The 15677-nt window shown below is 38.0% G+C and overlaps 1 protein-coding gene across 5 annotated transcripts in view; it reads right to left on the bottom strand.

Moving 5' to 3' along the window:
- The window catches only part of LOC111868832 (nicotinate phosphoribosyltransferase), a 53931-nt gene that overhangs the window by 15461 nt on the left and 22793 nt on the right, over window positions 1-15677 (bottom strand). For 3 of the 5 annotated variants that reach the window (XM_023859847.2, XM_023859849.2, XM_023859853.2), the window contains exons 6-9: window positions 11792-11910; window positions 9864-10057; window positions 3326-3466; window positions 969-1093 (exon numbers count right to left, since the gene is read on the bottom strand). In XM_023859847.2, coding sequence (XP_023715615.1) covers window positions 969-1093; window positions 3326-3466; window positions 9864-10057; window positions 11792-11910 — 579 coding nt within the window. The remainder of the gene's footprint in view (window positions 1-968; window positions 1094-3325; window positions 3467-9863; window positions 10058-11791; window positions 11911-15677) is intronic. The other 2 variants (XM_023859848.2, XM_023859850.2) reach the window with 1 other exon arrangement.

Raw genomic sequence — 15677 nt, 5'->3', positions numbered from 1 at the left:
AACAGGAAAGAATGTAAAAAATGTGCATCTTTTATTTGAATTAATATGGTAACTAATTCTTCGCATATTCTCCTGTATTAAAATCTGCAATATAAATTCTTGCACAGTTCATGTTAAAAAGAATGACAGCAAAATTCTCTAAACATTACAACATAGCACAAAACAGTCATTGTCCAAGAACCACATAATTGTGTTGATGGTCTCTCATCATTCTGAGTTATGATTACATTTTAATTCTAAAATGACTAACTGAAAAATTAAAATCATAGATCACTAAAGATCACTATATTTGAGAAAACTGATTATTTCAGAATTCCCATTATAACAACTGGGCACTTTATTGAATTATTTACATATGTTACATTTTACCTCACAGTAACTTCCAGGGCAAAAACGTTTCCACTCAGTAAGGTGACTCAATCAAGCAGTTACTCCTCCATCCTGCACATGGAAGATGCCCGATTCCTATCTACTCTGAACACATTTTTCAAGCTATTCCACAGTCTCTCCAGGCAAATGCAGGGAGAGACACTTCCATCATCCCTTATAATTAATTATTCACTAAACTTCCTACCATCAAAGCTGTGGAGTCTGAGCTGCTGACAGCATCTTTAAATAAACCATGAACAGATAAATAAACCAAAGATTCCAAACTCTGCATGGTAAACTAACCAGCAAGCAACTTGAAATGAAGGACTATTATTTGAGATAAAACATTCAATGTGGGCTTCAGTTCAGCTTCTGAAAATTCTACAGTATTCATAACTCAACCCAACTGTCATTTCCATCTAGCTGGTTTGCCTTTACAGTCTTGTCACTAGGGTCTTCCTTCCTTCCATGCATGCAATTAACATCTAATTACACAGCATCATCTGACTCTGCTCGTTCTACAAGGTTAGGGTTGTGCTATAAAGACAACCTATACTACTTATACTCGTAGCTATCTGGCTAACGTATGGAGCACATACCAAGATGCGTGCCAATTCCAAAACAGTCAATCTTGTGTCCCTGTTCATTGAGGCTTAGGATGGTGTCTTCATTTATGTCATTTGAGGCCACAATTTTGAGCTTAGCGAACCAGGGTATGTTGTACCTGGAAGATAATCTAATTAGGTCACGGTACTCACAATGCAACTTCCTACAGCATATCTTTAAAATGCTTAATTTTTCTCCATGACAGAACAGAATGTATGATTAACATAAGAAATACATCTTTGAACTCGACAATGACAATGACAATGACAATTTTAGCTTCATTTGTAGAGTTTCTCTTCCATCTAAAATGCAACACACTTTTTATTTTATATGACACCAAACTTACATGCAACTCATTAACATGGCAGTTAAAATGTTCTTAAAATTTTATATATATTCTATGCCTGGCTATATGTTTTGGCCTCACAGGGCCATGTGCAGGCAAATTTTTGTTATAGAATCTACTGCATTGTGCCCACTTTTGTCAAGAGTACTTGTTGACGTATGTTGGGATTATTCTCAATTTCTGTGTTTTGGCATTTGGTGTCCTGCAACAGGATGCTGACATATATTATAAATTTTAGCTTTCCTAATTAATAAAAAATTTAATGAATTCATCATTTAATAATATTTTTGTTACATGTTTTTAGGTGAGTTATACATATTTCCTATGTTCATAATAAAAATAAAAATAGATCATTTGGGTGATATGTGAATTTAGATTAGAGAAGGTAGGGGGAGGGTACTGCTGCTTGCTCTTCCTCTGCTTGGTACGGTTCTGCATTCCACTGCTTATGTGTTCAAGTTCACAACACGTCCAATAATACTTGTTCAAATCTGTAACAGGCCTTCATGCTCTTAGCTACTCAGCTGAGTTCACTTGGTAAACTTCATGCATTTTATTTGTGGTTTTTCTTAATTGCTTGGAACTTCTGCATGATTCATTTTTTTGTATGAGTTCACGCATTGTTTCATACCAGAATGATGTGTTAGGTATGCCGCACACCGACATGCATCAAAATATGTAACAGTCAAGACTTCTGCGACATGACGCAAAGAAAGGAGCACAGTTGAAAGGAATGAGATCATGAAAACCACTGCATACTGGTCTGAGTCATGATACTGACATCAGCTTCATGTTGACAACTCAGAAATGAAGCAAAATTGGGTTTTTGCCTCATGTCTTGATGCTTGTCTTGACGCAGCTGGTGTGCGGCCAACCTAAGCCTGAGAACCATCAATTTTTGTTATGTGAATGGAGACTTACAATTTTAAACCTGAAATGCAACATTTTCCTCTCCTGTCAGAAAAGCACATAAATTTTATTTCAGTTGTAAGGTAAGGGACCGTGACAAGATGTTGGCACCTCATATAATGCCATGCTATATGTTCAAAACTTCTGACAACTGGCTAAATGTGTCTTATCAATTGCTGTTCGATGTTCTGATGACATGGACGGAGTCAAAAGAACTGTTATTCCTGTTTAAAAAATTCATTAGGTATCACTGCAGAATCTAAACATATGGTAAAACACTCAAATTTGCTATAAAGCACAAGGCCTGTGTTACATATAAAAAATTACCAGCATTAAGACTGCCAGAAAAGGGGAGTGTAAATGACGAAAGGAAAGTGATATAAAATGTAATGCCACTCAACATGGATTACTAACAGAAAATCAACACAACACTGATCAGTTACTTCATCCTTCTTTTTCATCAACAAAACCTCATTAATACAGGGGCTATTTGAGAAGTAACCATTTATTTTAGGCAACTAATGCAGGAATTGGGAACAGCTTACACATATGAGGTAGCATCATATGACTCACTGCCTTGTAAATGATCACATAACTGATCCAGTTCCAGTGACTCTTTCTAACAAACCCAATTGAGTAGGTCTATCTTCCCCCATCCACCTGAGGACGGAGACAGATCCAGTCTCCGAAACATTGTGGTTTTTTGTCTTATATATATCAGACGATGGATAGAGTCCAAAATAAACCTTATAAACACCTAGTGTTTGTTCTTGTCTCCACAGAGTGAGTTATATGTCCTGTGATTGATAATCCTGCCAGCTGTAAAATTTACACTATTATCCACTTTCTTCGTATTAAAAACATGAGTGCTGCGGAAATCCATTGTAAATTATGTGCAATGGTTTATGGCGAAAATGTAATGAGTGAAGGAACTGTAAGACAATGGTGTATAATGTTCAGAGGTGAGCAGGTGAACAAATGTACAAGAAGACGTTGTTTCAGAGTCCAAACAATTAAAACGTTTCTATTTAGTTCTCAGAAATACATCTAACATACATATTTAAAATATTCATGAAAGAAATTATAAGTTCTTACTGATGTGCCACTTTCTCAAAAGTTGATCGTGCCAGCTTAGAAAGGTATGCAAGATCACCACTGTCAATTCTAATTCCAAGGGCTCTGTAATCAAGATCATTCAGGGCCATTGCCACAGCACAAAAGTTCAGAAGACCACTCCTGGAACATACATAAAAACCAGTTTATATTTATCACTTATTTACATACCCAAGTAAGCTACAAATGCAATCCCACTTCTCAACACCTCAAATTAATGGAAGAACATTTTCTTCTGTTTACACTTCTAATACTGAAGCACAGATCAACCCTCATTTAGCAGGTCCAACAGAAGAGTGCTGTTTAATAATATAAGCTAGTTCTAACTATAAGGATCAAAAAGCATACGACCACTTCCAGTTGTGCATGTAAGGCATTCATCAGTACCACTGCATTCTGCAGAGACCTCACTTACTGCCCCCTATACATAAAATAAAAGATGCCCTGCTGTTATAATACAGATAGAAACAAAAGCCACGCTAGAACTCAGTGCTTTGTACTACTACTGGTGATATAAACATTAGTTCTTTGAAGTATTTTGATCTGAAAATGTCCTATATTCTGGTAAATATGGTAGCTCTATGCCTACTCCTGTAGCAGAATTTTTTAAAATATTTCTGTAAAAAGAATCNCATTAAAAGTGATTGAACTTGAAGATTTAAAGAACTTCAGATTCTATATATGAGACAAACTCCGTCTTAAGTGCAACAATTTAATTGTAGTACTTTCTTCTTCCCTTCTTCCACACTACATGTTTCGGCCCTAAATGGCCATCATCAGGTGTGTATTCTTACGTAGCTGCTACACTGCCCATAGTTCAAAATTTAAAATCACCAGTCTTTCTAATTGTATGTATGTATAAAATCTTTGATAATCTACTCACATCAATTTGATTTTAAAATTGGCACTTTTTTTAAAATTCAATTCAGATTAAAATGTCTATAAATTTACTGTTCATTTTTAAAAATTTGGAAAAAGAAAATGAAGAGTAAATTTATAGACATTTTAATCTGAATTGAATTTTCAAAAAAGTGCCAATTTTAAAATCAAATTGACGCGAGTAGATTATCAAAGATTTTATACATACATACAATTAGAAAGACTGGTGATTTTAAATTTTGAACTATGGGCAGTGTAGCAGCTACGTAAGAATACACACCTGATGATGGCCATTTAGGGCCGAAACATGTAGTGTGGAAGAAGGGAAGAAGAAAGTACTACAATTAAATTGTTGCACTTAAGACGGAGTTTGTCTCATATATAGAATCTGAAGTTCTTTAAATCTTCAAGTTCAATCACTTTTAATGAACAGCAAGCTACGATACAGTCTGCAAACCTACCCTCACTATCAACGGAATTAGTACTTTCTAGGTCTGTACCATGTGCAAATCAGTTAATGGTGCCAGTAATTGTACGGTGAAGTGACAAGTACCCTCAGTACTACACTGATGAAAATAAAGATAACAGTCATCTATACATAATTTCTCTATGGTTTTGAAGTTGTGCATACATTCCAAAACTAAGTACCACATAACTTATGCCATTCATAAAACTGAAATTCTTTGTTTTTTTTTTCTCTCTGGCAGATAAATACTCCCTTTTAAATAAACAACAAGAACTGCAGAAATGACAATGACAAGTTACTGCCATCCAAATAACAGTATCAAAAAGAGTTCAGTGACAAAATTTAGAAGTAGAGGCTGAGACACAGATGCCAACTATTACAGAAACACAGCAATTCGTAGTGCTCGACAGGAAAATGTATCCTGTTTGATACTTCAATACTCAATCTCACCTCCTGCTTTAATACACTGCCATAAAACTACAGATCTGTCAAATTAATATAAGGTCACAATGAGGCATATCATCAATATTCTAATGTTACATAATAGTAAGAAAAAAGTAAAGCTATCCTTGTAACAGGCTGTGAAGGCCCATAGGGTTGTGAGACGTTGAGGGTCCCACATTATCTAGACAATCGGCTCAAAGATGGCGGTAAGGCTGTCAACCTTACACGCTGGCCACACTTTACTCCACAGGAAAATTATTTAATTAATTCCTGGTACTCATTTCTGTTAGAGACTGAGTCAACCCCAGGGTCATAGTGCGGCCGGAAGGATTAGGTTAATTGAAAAAAATCAATAACTTCATGTTACATTAAAGCACATTTTATCTCAACATTCAGTCGCCTTATGTGTTATATCAGAACAATTTTGAACAAACTTTGCACTCTGGTACTCAAAGAATTCTTGAAGATTATTCAAGATATTCTCTCCATAAAGTCTTCCTGTTGTTGGCAACCTGGCAATGCCCTGAGGGTTTCACCCAGGAAGCATATACTGGTATCACACTTTATCCAACATCAATGAGTGGCAAAAAGTCTCACAATTAATAACCAGTCTGTTTATGTAAAGATAAAAATAGTCACTAACCATTGGTTAATACAGTCATTTTCATACATTCACTTTATATGCACATTCCAATATTTCTGCCATTCCTGGGAATCATCTTCTAAATGTTTCCTCAGTACTGTAATCACAATGCTCTGAATGTCTTCAAATGATTTAAAATGAAAACCTCTGAATATCATTTTTACTTTTGTAAACATAGTCATCTAGAGTAAAATCAGGCAACTATAGTGAATATTAAATTGTGGTTTTCTAAAAACTGCTTTCTTGAAAATGATGTGTAGAAAGGCATGCTGTCATGATTCAATTCCTTTTGTCTGGCCAAAATGAACTGCTGTCCCAAAATTTGAAGGTACAACAACTCGTTGGTTGCCCTATTCCAGTGTAACAAATTCATTATGGATGATTTCTTTAATACATTTTATCATGCAGAATCTTTTCTTTTCCAAAATACAAATTTGTTCCAGAAATTTTGCCTCCTTGGTGTTCTATTTCTGGATTGTGCTGGAAGACCCAAGCCTCTTCGTGAGGCATCTTTCCTTTTCCAAAATGTCACATTCTTCTAACAATCTTTGATACTTTGTTTCTGGATCAAGCTAGATGACCCAAGCCTTATCACAAGTTACCTCTTCTCTTCTAAAATATCAGCTTCTTCCAACAATCTTCCCTATCTCAGCGTCTGATTTCTGGATCACACTGGAAGACCCAGATCTTATCACGTCACCATTTCTTTCTGAAAATGTCATGTCCCTCTGATAACCTTGCATGCCTTGATGTTTATTTTCTGGATTTTATCAGAAGAACCAAGACTCACAATGAGTCCCCTCTTATTTTCTAAAATATCTGCTTGTTTCAACAACCTTGCCTACCTTGGTGTCTTCCTTCTGGATCATACTGGAAGACAAAATCTTATCAGGTCATCTTTTCTTTTTGATGATGTCAGGTTCTTCCAACAATTTTGCTTATGATGATGATTTATTTTTTGACTGAACTCAAAGACACAAGCCTCATCATGAGTCATCTTTTCTTTTCCAAAGCGTCAGGTTCTTCCAATAATCTCACTAAAGACCTAAATACATTTTCCCATTAGTTTTGGTCTGACAGGCAGAAAGAGGAACAAAATACTGCACAAATAAAACACTTACTGTTACCACAAAACAAACTGCTCCACTTTTTTACACAGAAATGTCCAAATATGTTACCTCATATTCAAACACTGTATCTTACAAGTGTTGCCAGTTGCTGAACAAAAACACCAGTCCAGTAGTCTAACCACCTGATCTTGCAGAAGATCTCTTACACGCTACATTATTTTCAAAAGAACAGCAAGAGAAATGTGGTGAAATTATAGTTAATTCTTCTGTAACATGTATATATATCCCATCAAATGGTATTTATTACCAATAAAATGTCACCCCTACATGTAATACCACCTTATCAAGGCATGCAGAGAACAAAGAGGTATAGGTCCATGCATTTCAGACCTTGACATTAAATGGAAGTCACCATCAATTTCATGCTTTAGGGGAAGAGGGCCCTGGTACCCAATGGACTGTCAGTACTAATGCGAATCAATATTAGTGACGCATGAACCAGCACACACACTTTCTGTTCTTGGCAATGATACACAGGCAGCAACAGCTCAGTAGTTTTCCTAGCTCTTAACACTTTAAGGCTCTGATCATTTAACTAGCAACCAGTAATATTTTTAATACTTCATTCTTGCAAATATGTAATTCCAAAAGTTATCTAAAATTCTGACTGAACTCAAAGTTATCCATGGAGTCAAACAATATGTGAAAATATTAAATTACTTATTTGAAGCAGTTATAAAGTGATTGGCAACAATGGCTGTCAAGCTCTACTGTGGACAACTGAATTTCAAAAGAGTGCAAGTATGAGATTAACAGAACTTTGAACTTACTCGGACAGCTGCAAACAGAACATGCCAACTATGGGCTACTGTGAAGATTACAGTCTTCTGTCATGTGACACCATGCAGTCTGGCAGATTGTTACCAACATTTTGGAGGAACCTGCTGCCTCCACATTAAAGGCAGAAGTGCCCTCCTATTGTGGAGACTGTGGCAGATAATGTACCAGACTACACGATGTTACACCCCAGAAGACATGAGTTACTATGTTTAATACAATTATATAAGTCATCTGTACATTCTAATTTCTATTTCAATTAGTTGGGCCTCAACTGATTTTAAAAGAGGCATGTAATGCATATATGGCACATGTGCGGTGCTTGTTTTACTGGTGAGGTGCATGCCACAAAGGCACTACTATAAGAATGTTTTCTTAGTTCTTTCAGACCCAAAAAGACACAACTGTGCAAGACAAAGTGGATGAAAGTGAGAATATGAATGAGGAAATCAAGAGATAAGAGATTCAAAAAGAAATGAAGGCATGGAAGAAGAATGAAGAAATAAAGGTGTTGGGGAGGAAGATCAGGAAAAAAAGAGCAGGAAAAGGAGGTGCTAAAGAAGAAGCAAGAAAAAGGAAAGGAGAAAAAGGAGGTAAAGAAGAGAAGGTATTCAAAAAGAGGCAATATGAAGAGAAGAAAGAAATAATGAAAAGGAAAAGGGGAAGAGAAACTGTACAAGAATGAAAATGAAAGGAGAAATCAGAACAAGTGTGGAGGAGGAAAAGATGATGAACATGAAGAAACAGATAAAGGTAATGCTATCCCTGTAACAGGCTGTGGAGGCCTATAGGGTTGTGAGACGTTGAGGTTCCCACATTTTCTAGACAACCAGCTGGTCACGGATGGCAGTGAGGCTGCCAGCTCTATGAGCCAGATGCCCTATAACCCCAGGAAGATTCCTGGTACTCATTTCTGTTAGAGGCTCAGTCAACCCCAGGGCCATAGTGCAGCTGAAGGGATTAGGTCAATTGGAAAATCCAGTGACATCATCGGGAATCAAACCCACAACCTTCCAGCTTGTAGCATAGTGCCTCAAACCAACTACACTACTAAATCACTCACTTTTTAAGTCCTTTCTATATATGAACGCAAGGGTGTAAAAGGGTTAAGGTTTTCCTTAATGGTCGATATAACAGAACATGATTATATTTTATACAGGTGGCCCCTGCTATACAAGTCTTCATTAACCAAGTTCCCACATTTCTGTGGCCAAGAAACTAGGGGGGGGGGACATACATGTAAGAAGTCCCTGCACTTATGTTGTTATAAAGGATTTGCTGCATCTTATCAGACAATATTAAATGAAAAACTATGTGGAGGGAAGAAACAACCCTTGCTTCCTTCTTTAAAAAGTCAGTCATGAAAAAAATCAGTCATGGGAAAAGAGCCTCAACACCCTGAACCATGAGCCTCTGGTCTCCAGACACCTGTTATCATCTAAGATGATGAGATGGTAGTGGATAACCTAATTAAAATTTCCAGCCTTTTTTCTTCTTTCCTGACTGACATTCTTCATTTGCAAACTAATTCTTTGCCACATCTAATGCAACACACTTAAATGTCCTACACCACGTTTAATACACAAAAAAAGTGTACAGTAGGCACAATAAGCATCTACATATTATGAATTTACATGGAAAAGGAATGGCATTAATAGATGACAGATAGTGAGATTTCAAGCTCAATGATATGTCACTAAATAGGAGAAAAGCCAGACTTTCATTCCTAACCCTCTGTAGATGACAATCATAACTTTCCTCACATGCCAATGGCTTATCATCACTAGTCAAGATCAACCTCACACTGGCAGGGTCAATACTGTAAATAAAAAAAAATTATGTAACTGGTTGATTGGCCAAAAGGCTTGTATGAGCCTTTGCTGGTCTTAATGCTCTTCCTTTCTCAACTATTTGGTTACAGTATTTCTACCTATCCAAGGTTTATCACTGCATAAATGCCAACGCATTCAAGGCAAGTGTACACTTGAACATTCTGACATATAGGAGAGATCAGAAATGATTCTGGTTATCAACTGGCTCACAATTGCACTCTACATCATCTACATAATTTCAGAGAAGTTCACAAATTTGACTCAGAATGACATATTACTGTCACAAGTGTTGTTATGTCACAAACAGCATGCAATCAAGCCAGGCCAGGCACGCGCCGCCCTAAGATACCTCCTAACATCGTACGTGTCGACTAGAGCCATGAAGCCTGTTGGAAATGCAATGGCGAATGAGATCCATGCTGCCAGCTCTCCATCTGATGCTTCTGAGGCTGGAAGTGACAACAGTGGTGCAAGCTTCTCACGCCACTGGGTACACAGGTCCAGCATATCGTGAAGGACACCAGTGCTGCGATGTGCAAGAACCTACCAGCATAACGTACGACACACACATCAAATTCATTAATTCTGCAACACATCATGCAACACTGAACATAATAAATTCAAGCTTTCATCTATGGCACTTCAATGTAAGAAATAAATATCATATTTTTCATTTCATGCATCCTGTTATGTTATAATATACAATTTCTTTATTAAAACCATCACAAGACAACAACATTAAGGTCAGTGCCTAGTTTGGCACTGACCTTAATATTGTTCTGTTGTGACAGTTTTAATAAAGAAATTAAATATCATATTCATTCAACCTTGTTTTCATACAATTTTCTGTCAATAATGCAACTATTTATTTCTTCATTCACATTTACTTTCGTTATTAACACAACATGTTTCGGCCCCAAACGGCCATCCTCAGGTGTTCCATTATGCCAATCCTGCTACACTGCACTGAGTATTGTCCATTTCACAGGCAGGTAACCGAACATTTCATAATTAAAATGTTACAACTGAACTCAACTATTGTGTGTTAAAACTCTTACATGGTACAGTTCACTACATTTAAAATTAATTCAAAATCGTTAAAAGTTTTGATTATATAAAACTCCTAATTTCACCTCGTATGGGATGTCGTCCACTTGTCTTCAGTTGTTTACACTGCAGCGGCTCACCCTTTCCATATGCAAGCCCACTGTTATGTTTTGTCTAAAATTTTGTACCTTTCTTGTCCATTGTTCCCACAAGTCGCGTATGGGGTTGTCTTTGCAAGTGCAGATGTCTGCATAGCTTATTTAAGGCTTGCACCTGGTGCAAGGGCCCAATAACTTTGGTCTACCCCCTATGCATGCATTCATTCATAGCATTAATGAAAACAAGACTGTTGCTTCATGTAGCTCTTTTCACAGGTACAATTTGTGCAGGTGCGATGAATCAGGGTCCACACATCTGCTTCTGACTGTCAAACCTGAGACATGTGTCTGCAGCATTCTTTGACAGTTTCCATACACTGCCGGCGTTCTTTATTGACTCTCTACTGGCACACACTGTTACATGTAAATTGCTGCATTCTGGTCCAGTTTGGATAAATGTACAGTATATACTTGATTTAATGGACTAATTGGGAAAAGAGGGTGTCCTATATTGCTGAATGTCCGTTAAGTCCAAATGTCCATAAAATAGTGTCTGTATGAAACCAAAAATTTGTTAAATAACAAGTGATATAATTCTGAAGCACAACCCGTATATACATGAAAAATGACAAATTTCACCATTACATATCATGCATTAGAAAATCAGAATAAATAATAATAAACTACTTGTCTCTCTTTTAACAAGAAAAATAATTAAACATTATGTAGTCTGGCGAAAGACTGACATCATCTCTCAGGAGGAAGTACCGACATATCCACCGGAGAAAAACAGGGAATTACCAAAGAACTTTGTCCATTATATCCAAGATTTGTTAAATCATGGTCCGTTAAATCGATTATTTACTGTATAATTTAATTCATCAGTTTATGAATGCCCATGTCACATAGCACATGACTCACTCTGGTAAACAGCTCAGGGACCAGATGATGCAATAGGTGCAAGCAGCTATATCAGGCAGCTTTACAGTGCTCTGGTGGGTAGTACTGAATGTCCATTAGACAATTTCAATATTTTAAAAAAAGTTTAAGTATGCAAAGTTTACACTAAACTATGTCAGAAAAAAAAGAGAAATTTTAGAATGCCTATCCTCATTATGCTAACCATAATCACCTTGGTCTTGAGTTCACTGAGGTCAGAGAAAGACGTCACATAGGCATGGGCATGTGTCCCATTCACTGGGATGTTGTACAGTTTTCCAGCCAAGACATTGCTTGTTCCATCGAACCCACCTGAAAAATTACTCATGGATATTTTATGGTTCAGCATTTAACATATAGTTGCACATTTAGACAAAACACACCAGCATTACTAGAAAAGACGATTATCATCTTCTGGCATGTGATGTTGTGTAGTCTGACAATGTTTATAATGTTTCAGGATGATATGCCACTTCCATATTGAGAGTCAACTGAATATGGAAACATAACAATCCTCCAAAATGTCGATATAGACCTAGCAGACTACACAGAATGACATCCCAAAAGACAATAATCTCCTGTTCCAACACTATGCACAAAATCCTCAGTGAGGTAATATAGTTCAGTTCATGTTCGTACTATCAAAAGTACCCCTGTCTACACCCAAGACATGATTACTTTCTATGTCGTTTCACACTAAACATTCCCAGAATGGCTGCAGCGTGTCATTGGAATGCTGAGTCAGGCAAACTTATGTACCCAATCATGTTTGGACATGTTCCAACTCGCATTTACTTAAGCCACAGACCAAATGATTCGTTCCTTCCCAAAGACCAGAGGAAGTAGTATGTGTCCATGGTATATTGTTGGCAGAGAAATGAGTGACAAGAATCTGGAGTTTGGTAAAAGTGCTAGTGAAACGTCAGCTGTATTAACAGTGGCTTATAGTGAATACGCTGGGAAGAAATCAAGTGTTTTTGAACAGCATAGGTGGTTCAAGGAAGGGCAATAAGAACTGCAAGATGACCCAAGAATTGGGCAGCCAAAAACCCAAAGAATATATGCAAATGTGGACAGAGAATTAACCTTGGTGCTCTCAGATCGAAGATTTGGTGTGAGACTAACAGCAGAATTGAATATGAACAGGGAAACAGTGTGGCAGATTATTAAGGATGATTTTGGAATGAGAAACATTTCTGCAAAGATGGTGCCTCAAAACTTGACAGATGACCAGAAACACCAGCTTCAAATTTCATCTGATCTTTTACACAATGCGGAGATGTTTGATAGGGCTACCAGTGATGAAACATGGTGTTTTCAACATGACCCAGAAAAAGAAAACGCCACAGCATGCAGTGAAAAACATAGAATTCACCTCACCCAAGAAAGTACACGCCTCACTCGCGGCTTGTGTTTCTTTGATCACAAGGGGATAGTAAAAAAAAAAAAATGTAAAGCCGGCCCTTTAACAGGCCGTGAAGGCCCATAGGGGTGTGAAAGGTCGAGGCTCCCACATCTTGTAGACAGCTGGCTCATAGATGGTGGTAAGGCTGTCAGCCTAAGTGCCAGCTGCTCTTTACTCCCAGGAAAATCCCTGGTACTCATTTCTGTTACAGGCTGAATTGACCCCAGGGCCATAGTGCAGCTGGAAGGATTATGTCAGTTGAAAAATCCAGTGACCTCAATGGGATTTGATCTCACAACCTTCAGGCTTATAGCACACTGACTCAACCAACTACACTACTGTGTGCCACAAGGGGATAGCTCACTATGAATTCACTGCACAAGGACAAACTGTAAATCAACAGTGTTTTTTGGAAGTGCTGACAATATTATGGGAATTTGTTCAAAGGAACAGACCCAAACTTTGGCCTGACAAGAGGATTCTCTGCCATGACAATGCCCCAAGTGCATGATGCATTAAAAGCTCACAAGTTCCTGGCTAAGAAATCCATTACAAAAACGGACCACCCACCTTATTCACATGACTTAGCCCCTTCCATTTTATGGCTCTTTCCAAAATTAAAAAATGCCCTGAAGTGACAAAGATTTGCTGACATTCCTGACATCCAATGCAACGTGACATTACTGTGATGTATTCTGGAAAACAATTTTCAAGACTGTATCTGGCAGTGGCACCATCATCTCTTGAAGTGCATAGCTTTACAAGCAAAGTATTTCAAAGGCGAGAGCAGCTGCTAGGGCACAGGTAAGCAAATTTTGCTTTCACAGGACCATTCTGGGAATTAAATTGTCAAACCTTGTATAACAAACCACAGTGGGAACCACTGAATGTGGTCTGGTAGAAGAGACAGGTTTATGGGCTTCTCAGCAGACACATATAACATGAATTTGCTGTGCTTATCTGTTGGATTCTGCCTTATGAGGGTAAGGATCATGTCTGTGAAGAAGATATGGAAGTAAGCAACAGGAGGAGGCATATGCTTATGTTCAGACAGTTCTTGGAATTAGAAAGGCAGAGGGAGAGGTTGCTCAAGTGACAGATTTATTCTGTAGTCTTCCATCATTCAAATCACCCTCTTCGCTGTGAGACACAGGGTGAGCAACTGAGGGTGTGGCACCTTCTTCTTCACTTGTATTATCAGTGTAACTTTCCAGAATATAGTCATTATCACCATCTAAATTTTCCAACATGTCACAGCCATCTAACCTAGAGCTTGGACCAGCCATTGTGCAGTTAAAAATGGAAAATAACTATATGTAGTAAGAACTCTGAAAAATATAACAAATAATATATAACCTGAAGAAAGCAGTCTTCTGGGATGTGGCACCATGTAATGTGGTGTTAACCGACGTTTCGGAGGAACGTATCGCCTCCATCTTCAGGGTAGAAGGAAAAATAAGAAAATCCGCAAGCGAAGAGACAGTGAGAACAGGTGCAAGCAGACTAATGTTCCAAATAAACTCAGCTATATGAAAGCAGGGAAGGAAGGGGACAGGTCTACACGGGAAATCGGTGGAGAGGGAGAGGGGAAGGGTCTGGGACAGGAGCAAGGTTAGAGCAGGTATAGGATATTGTGTCAGGTGGGAGAAAGGCAAGGTTAATGGGAGGGCATTAACCCTTAAGCTGGGGGGGGGGTTGCTATGTGAGTAGATCATGGACTGTGTGGCCTTGTGGATCTGGTGTCATGTCCCCTTATTACAAAAACAAAATACTGCCAATAAACTATGATATATTATTAGTAAAATAACTAAAACCACAGACCAAGAAAGTATTCAACCAAGTGAACATGTCAGCCCAACACATTTAATTTGTTTAAAAACATATGTTTTGTAAGCAAAGGAATGCCAACTGGGTGCAAAACTAAGATACAGACCTTGGAGAATTAGGTACTGTCTTATGTTGCCACCTCTGAGCCATTTATGTAACCAAATGAGCTTGATTTGGAGCCAATAAATTGGCTGCCTGAGTGTTCTGGCCATTACCTGACGCACCAATGGATCGGCGTGCTGAGCATATAAGGGTTAAACGCACACCAACAATCTGCCTTGTTTCAAAATCAAACAAGTCTCCCATTTTCTGATTCTTTCACGTGGACTGTCACGCAACACAATTACTACTGCACTGACACAAGCATCACAAAGTGTAAACAAACAGAAGAACATTCAGTGTTGCCAACTGAAGTTCTTTCAAAGTAGTCAATGCAAACAAATTTCATTCTTCAACTTCTTAGTGTTTCCATTATTTTGATCACCCCCTATACGTATATTCACGTCCTCAGAAAGGTTACAGTACATATTTTCACTAGGCAGATAAGTTTCTAAGCAATTTAATAATGCAATCTCAGCTTAAAAAAGGTATAGTTGTCCTTGTGCATAATTAAGAAGGGCACCATGAATATGTATGGGAGGGGTGGATGTATAGATCCACATATTCTTGACCTTGGCATTAGTTGGGGTGAGTGGTCGGCTTCATGCCCCAGCTGCTTTACCCCCGGGGGAAGAGCCCCTGGACCCACTGAACAGGAGGTTGGATAGGCCCCAGAGCCAGTCTGGACAATGTGGAGAGGGCAAAAATCTTGCCCTCACTGGGACTCAAACTCTGACCCCTTGTCTGC

This window comes from Cryptotermes secundus, unplaced genomic scaffold, assembly GCF_002891405.2.
Source record: "Cryptotermes secundus unplaced genomic scaffold, Csec_1.0 scaffold305, whole genome shotgun sequence".
Lineage (NCBI taxonomy): Eukaryota > Metazoa > Arthropoda > Insecta > Blattodea > Kalotermitidae > Cryptotermes > Cryptotermes secundus.
Note: the sequence above shows the minus strand (reverse complement) of the source record. Positions and strands in the feature narration are given on the sequence as shown.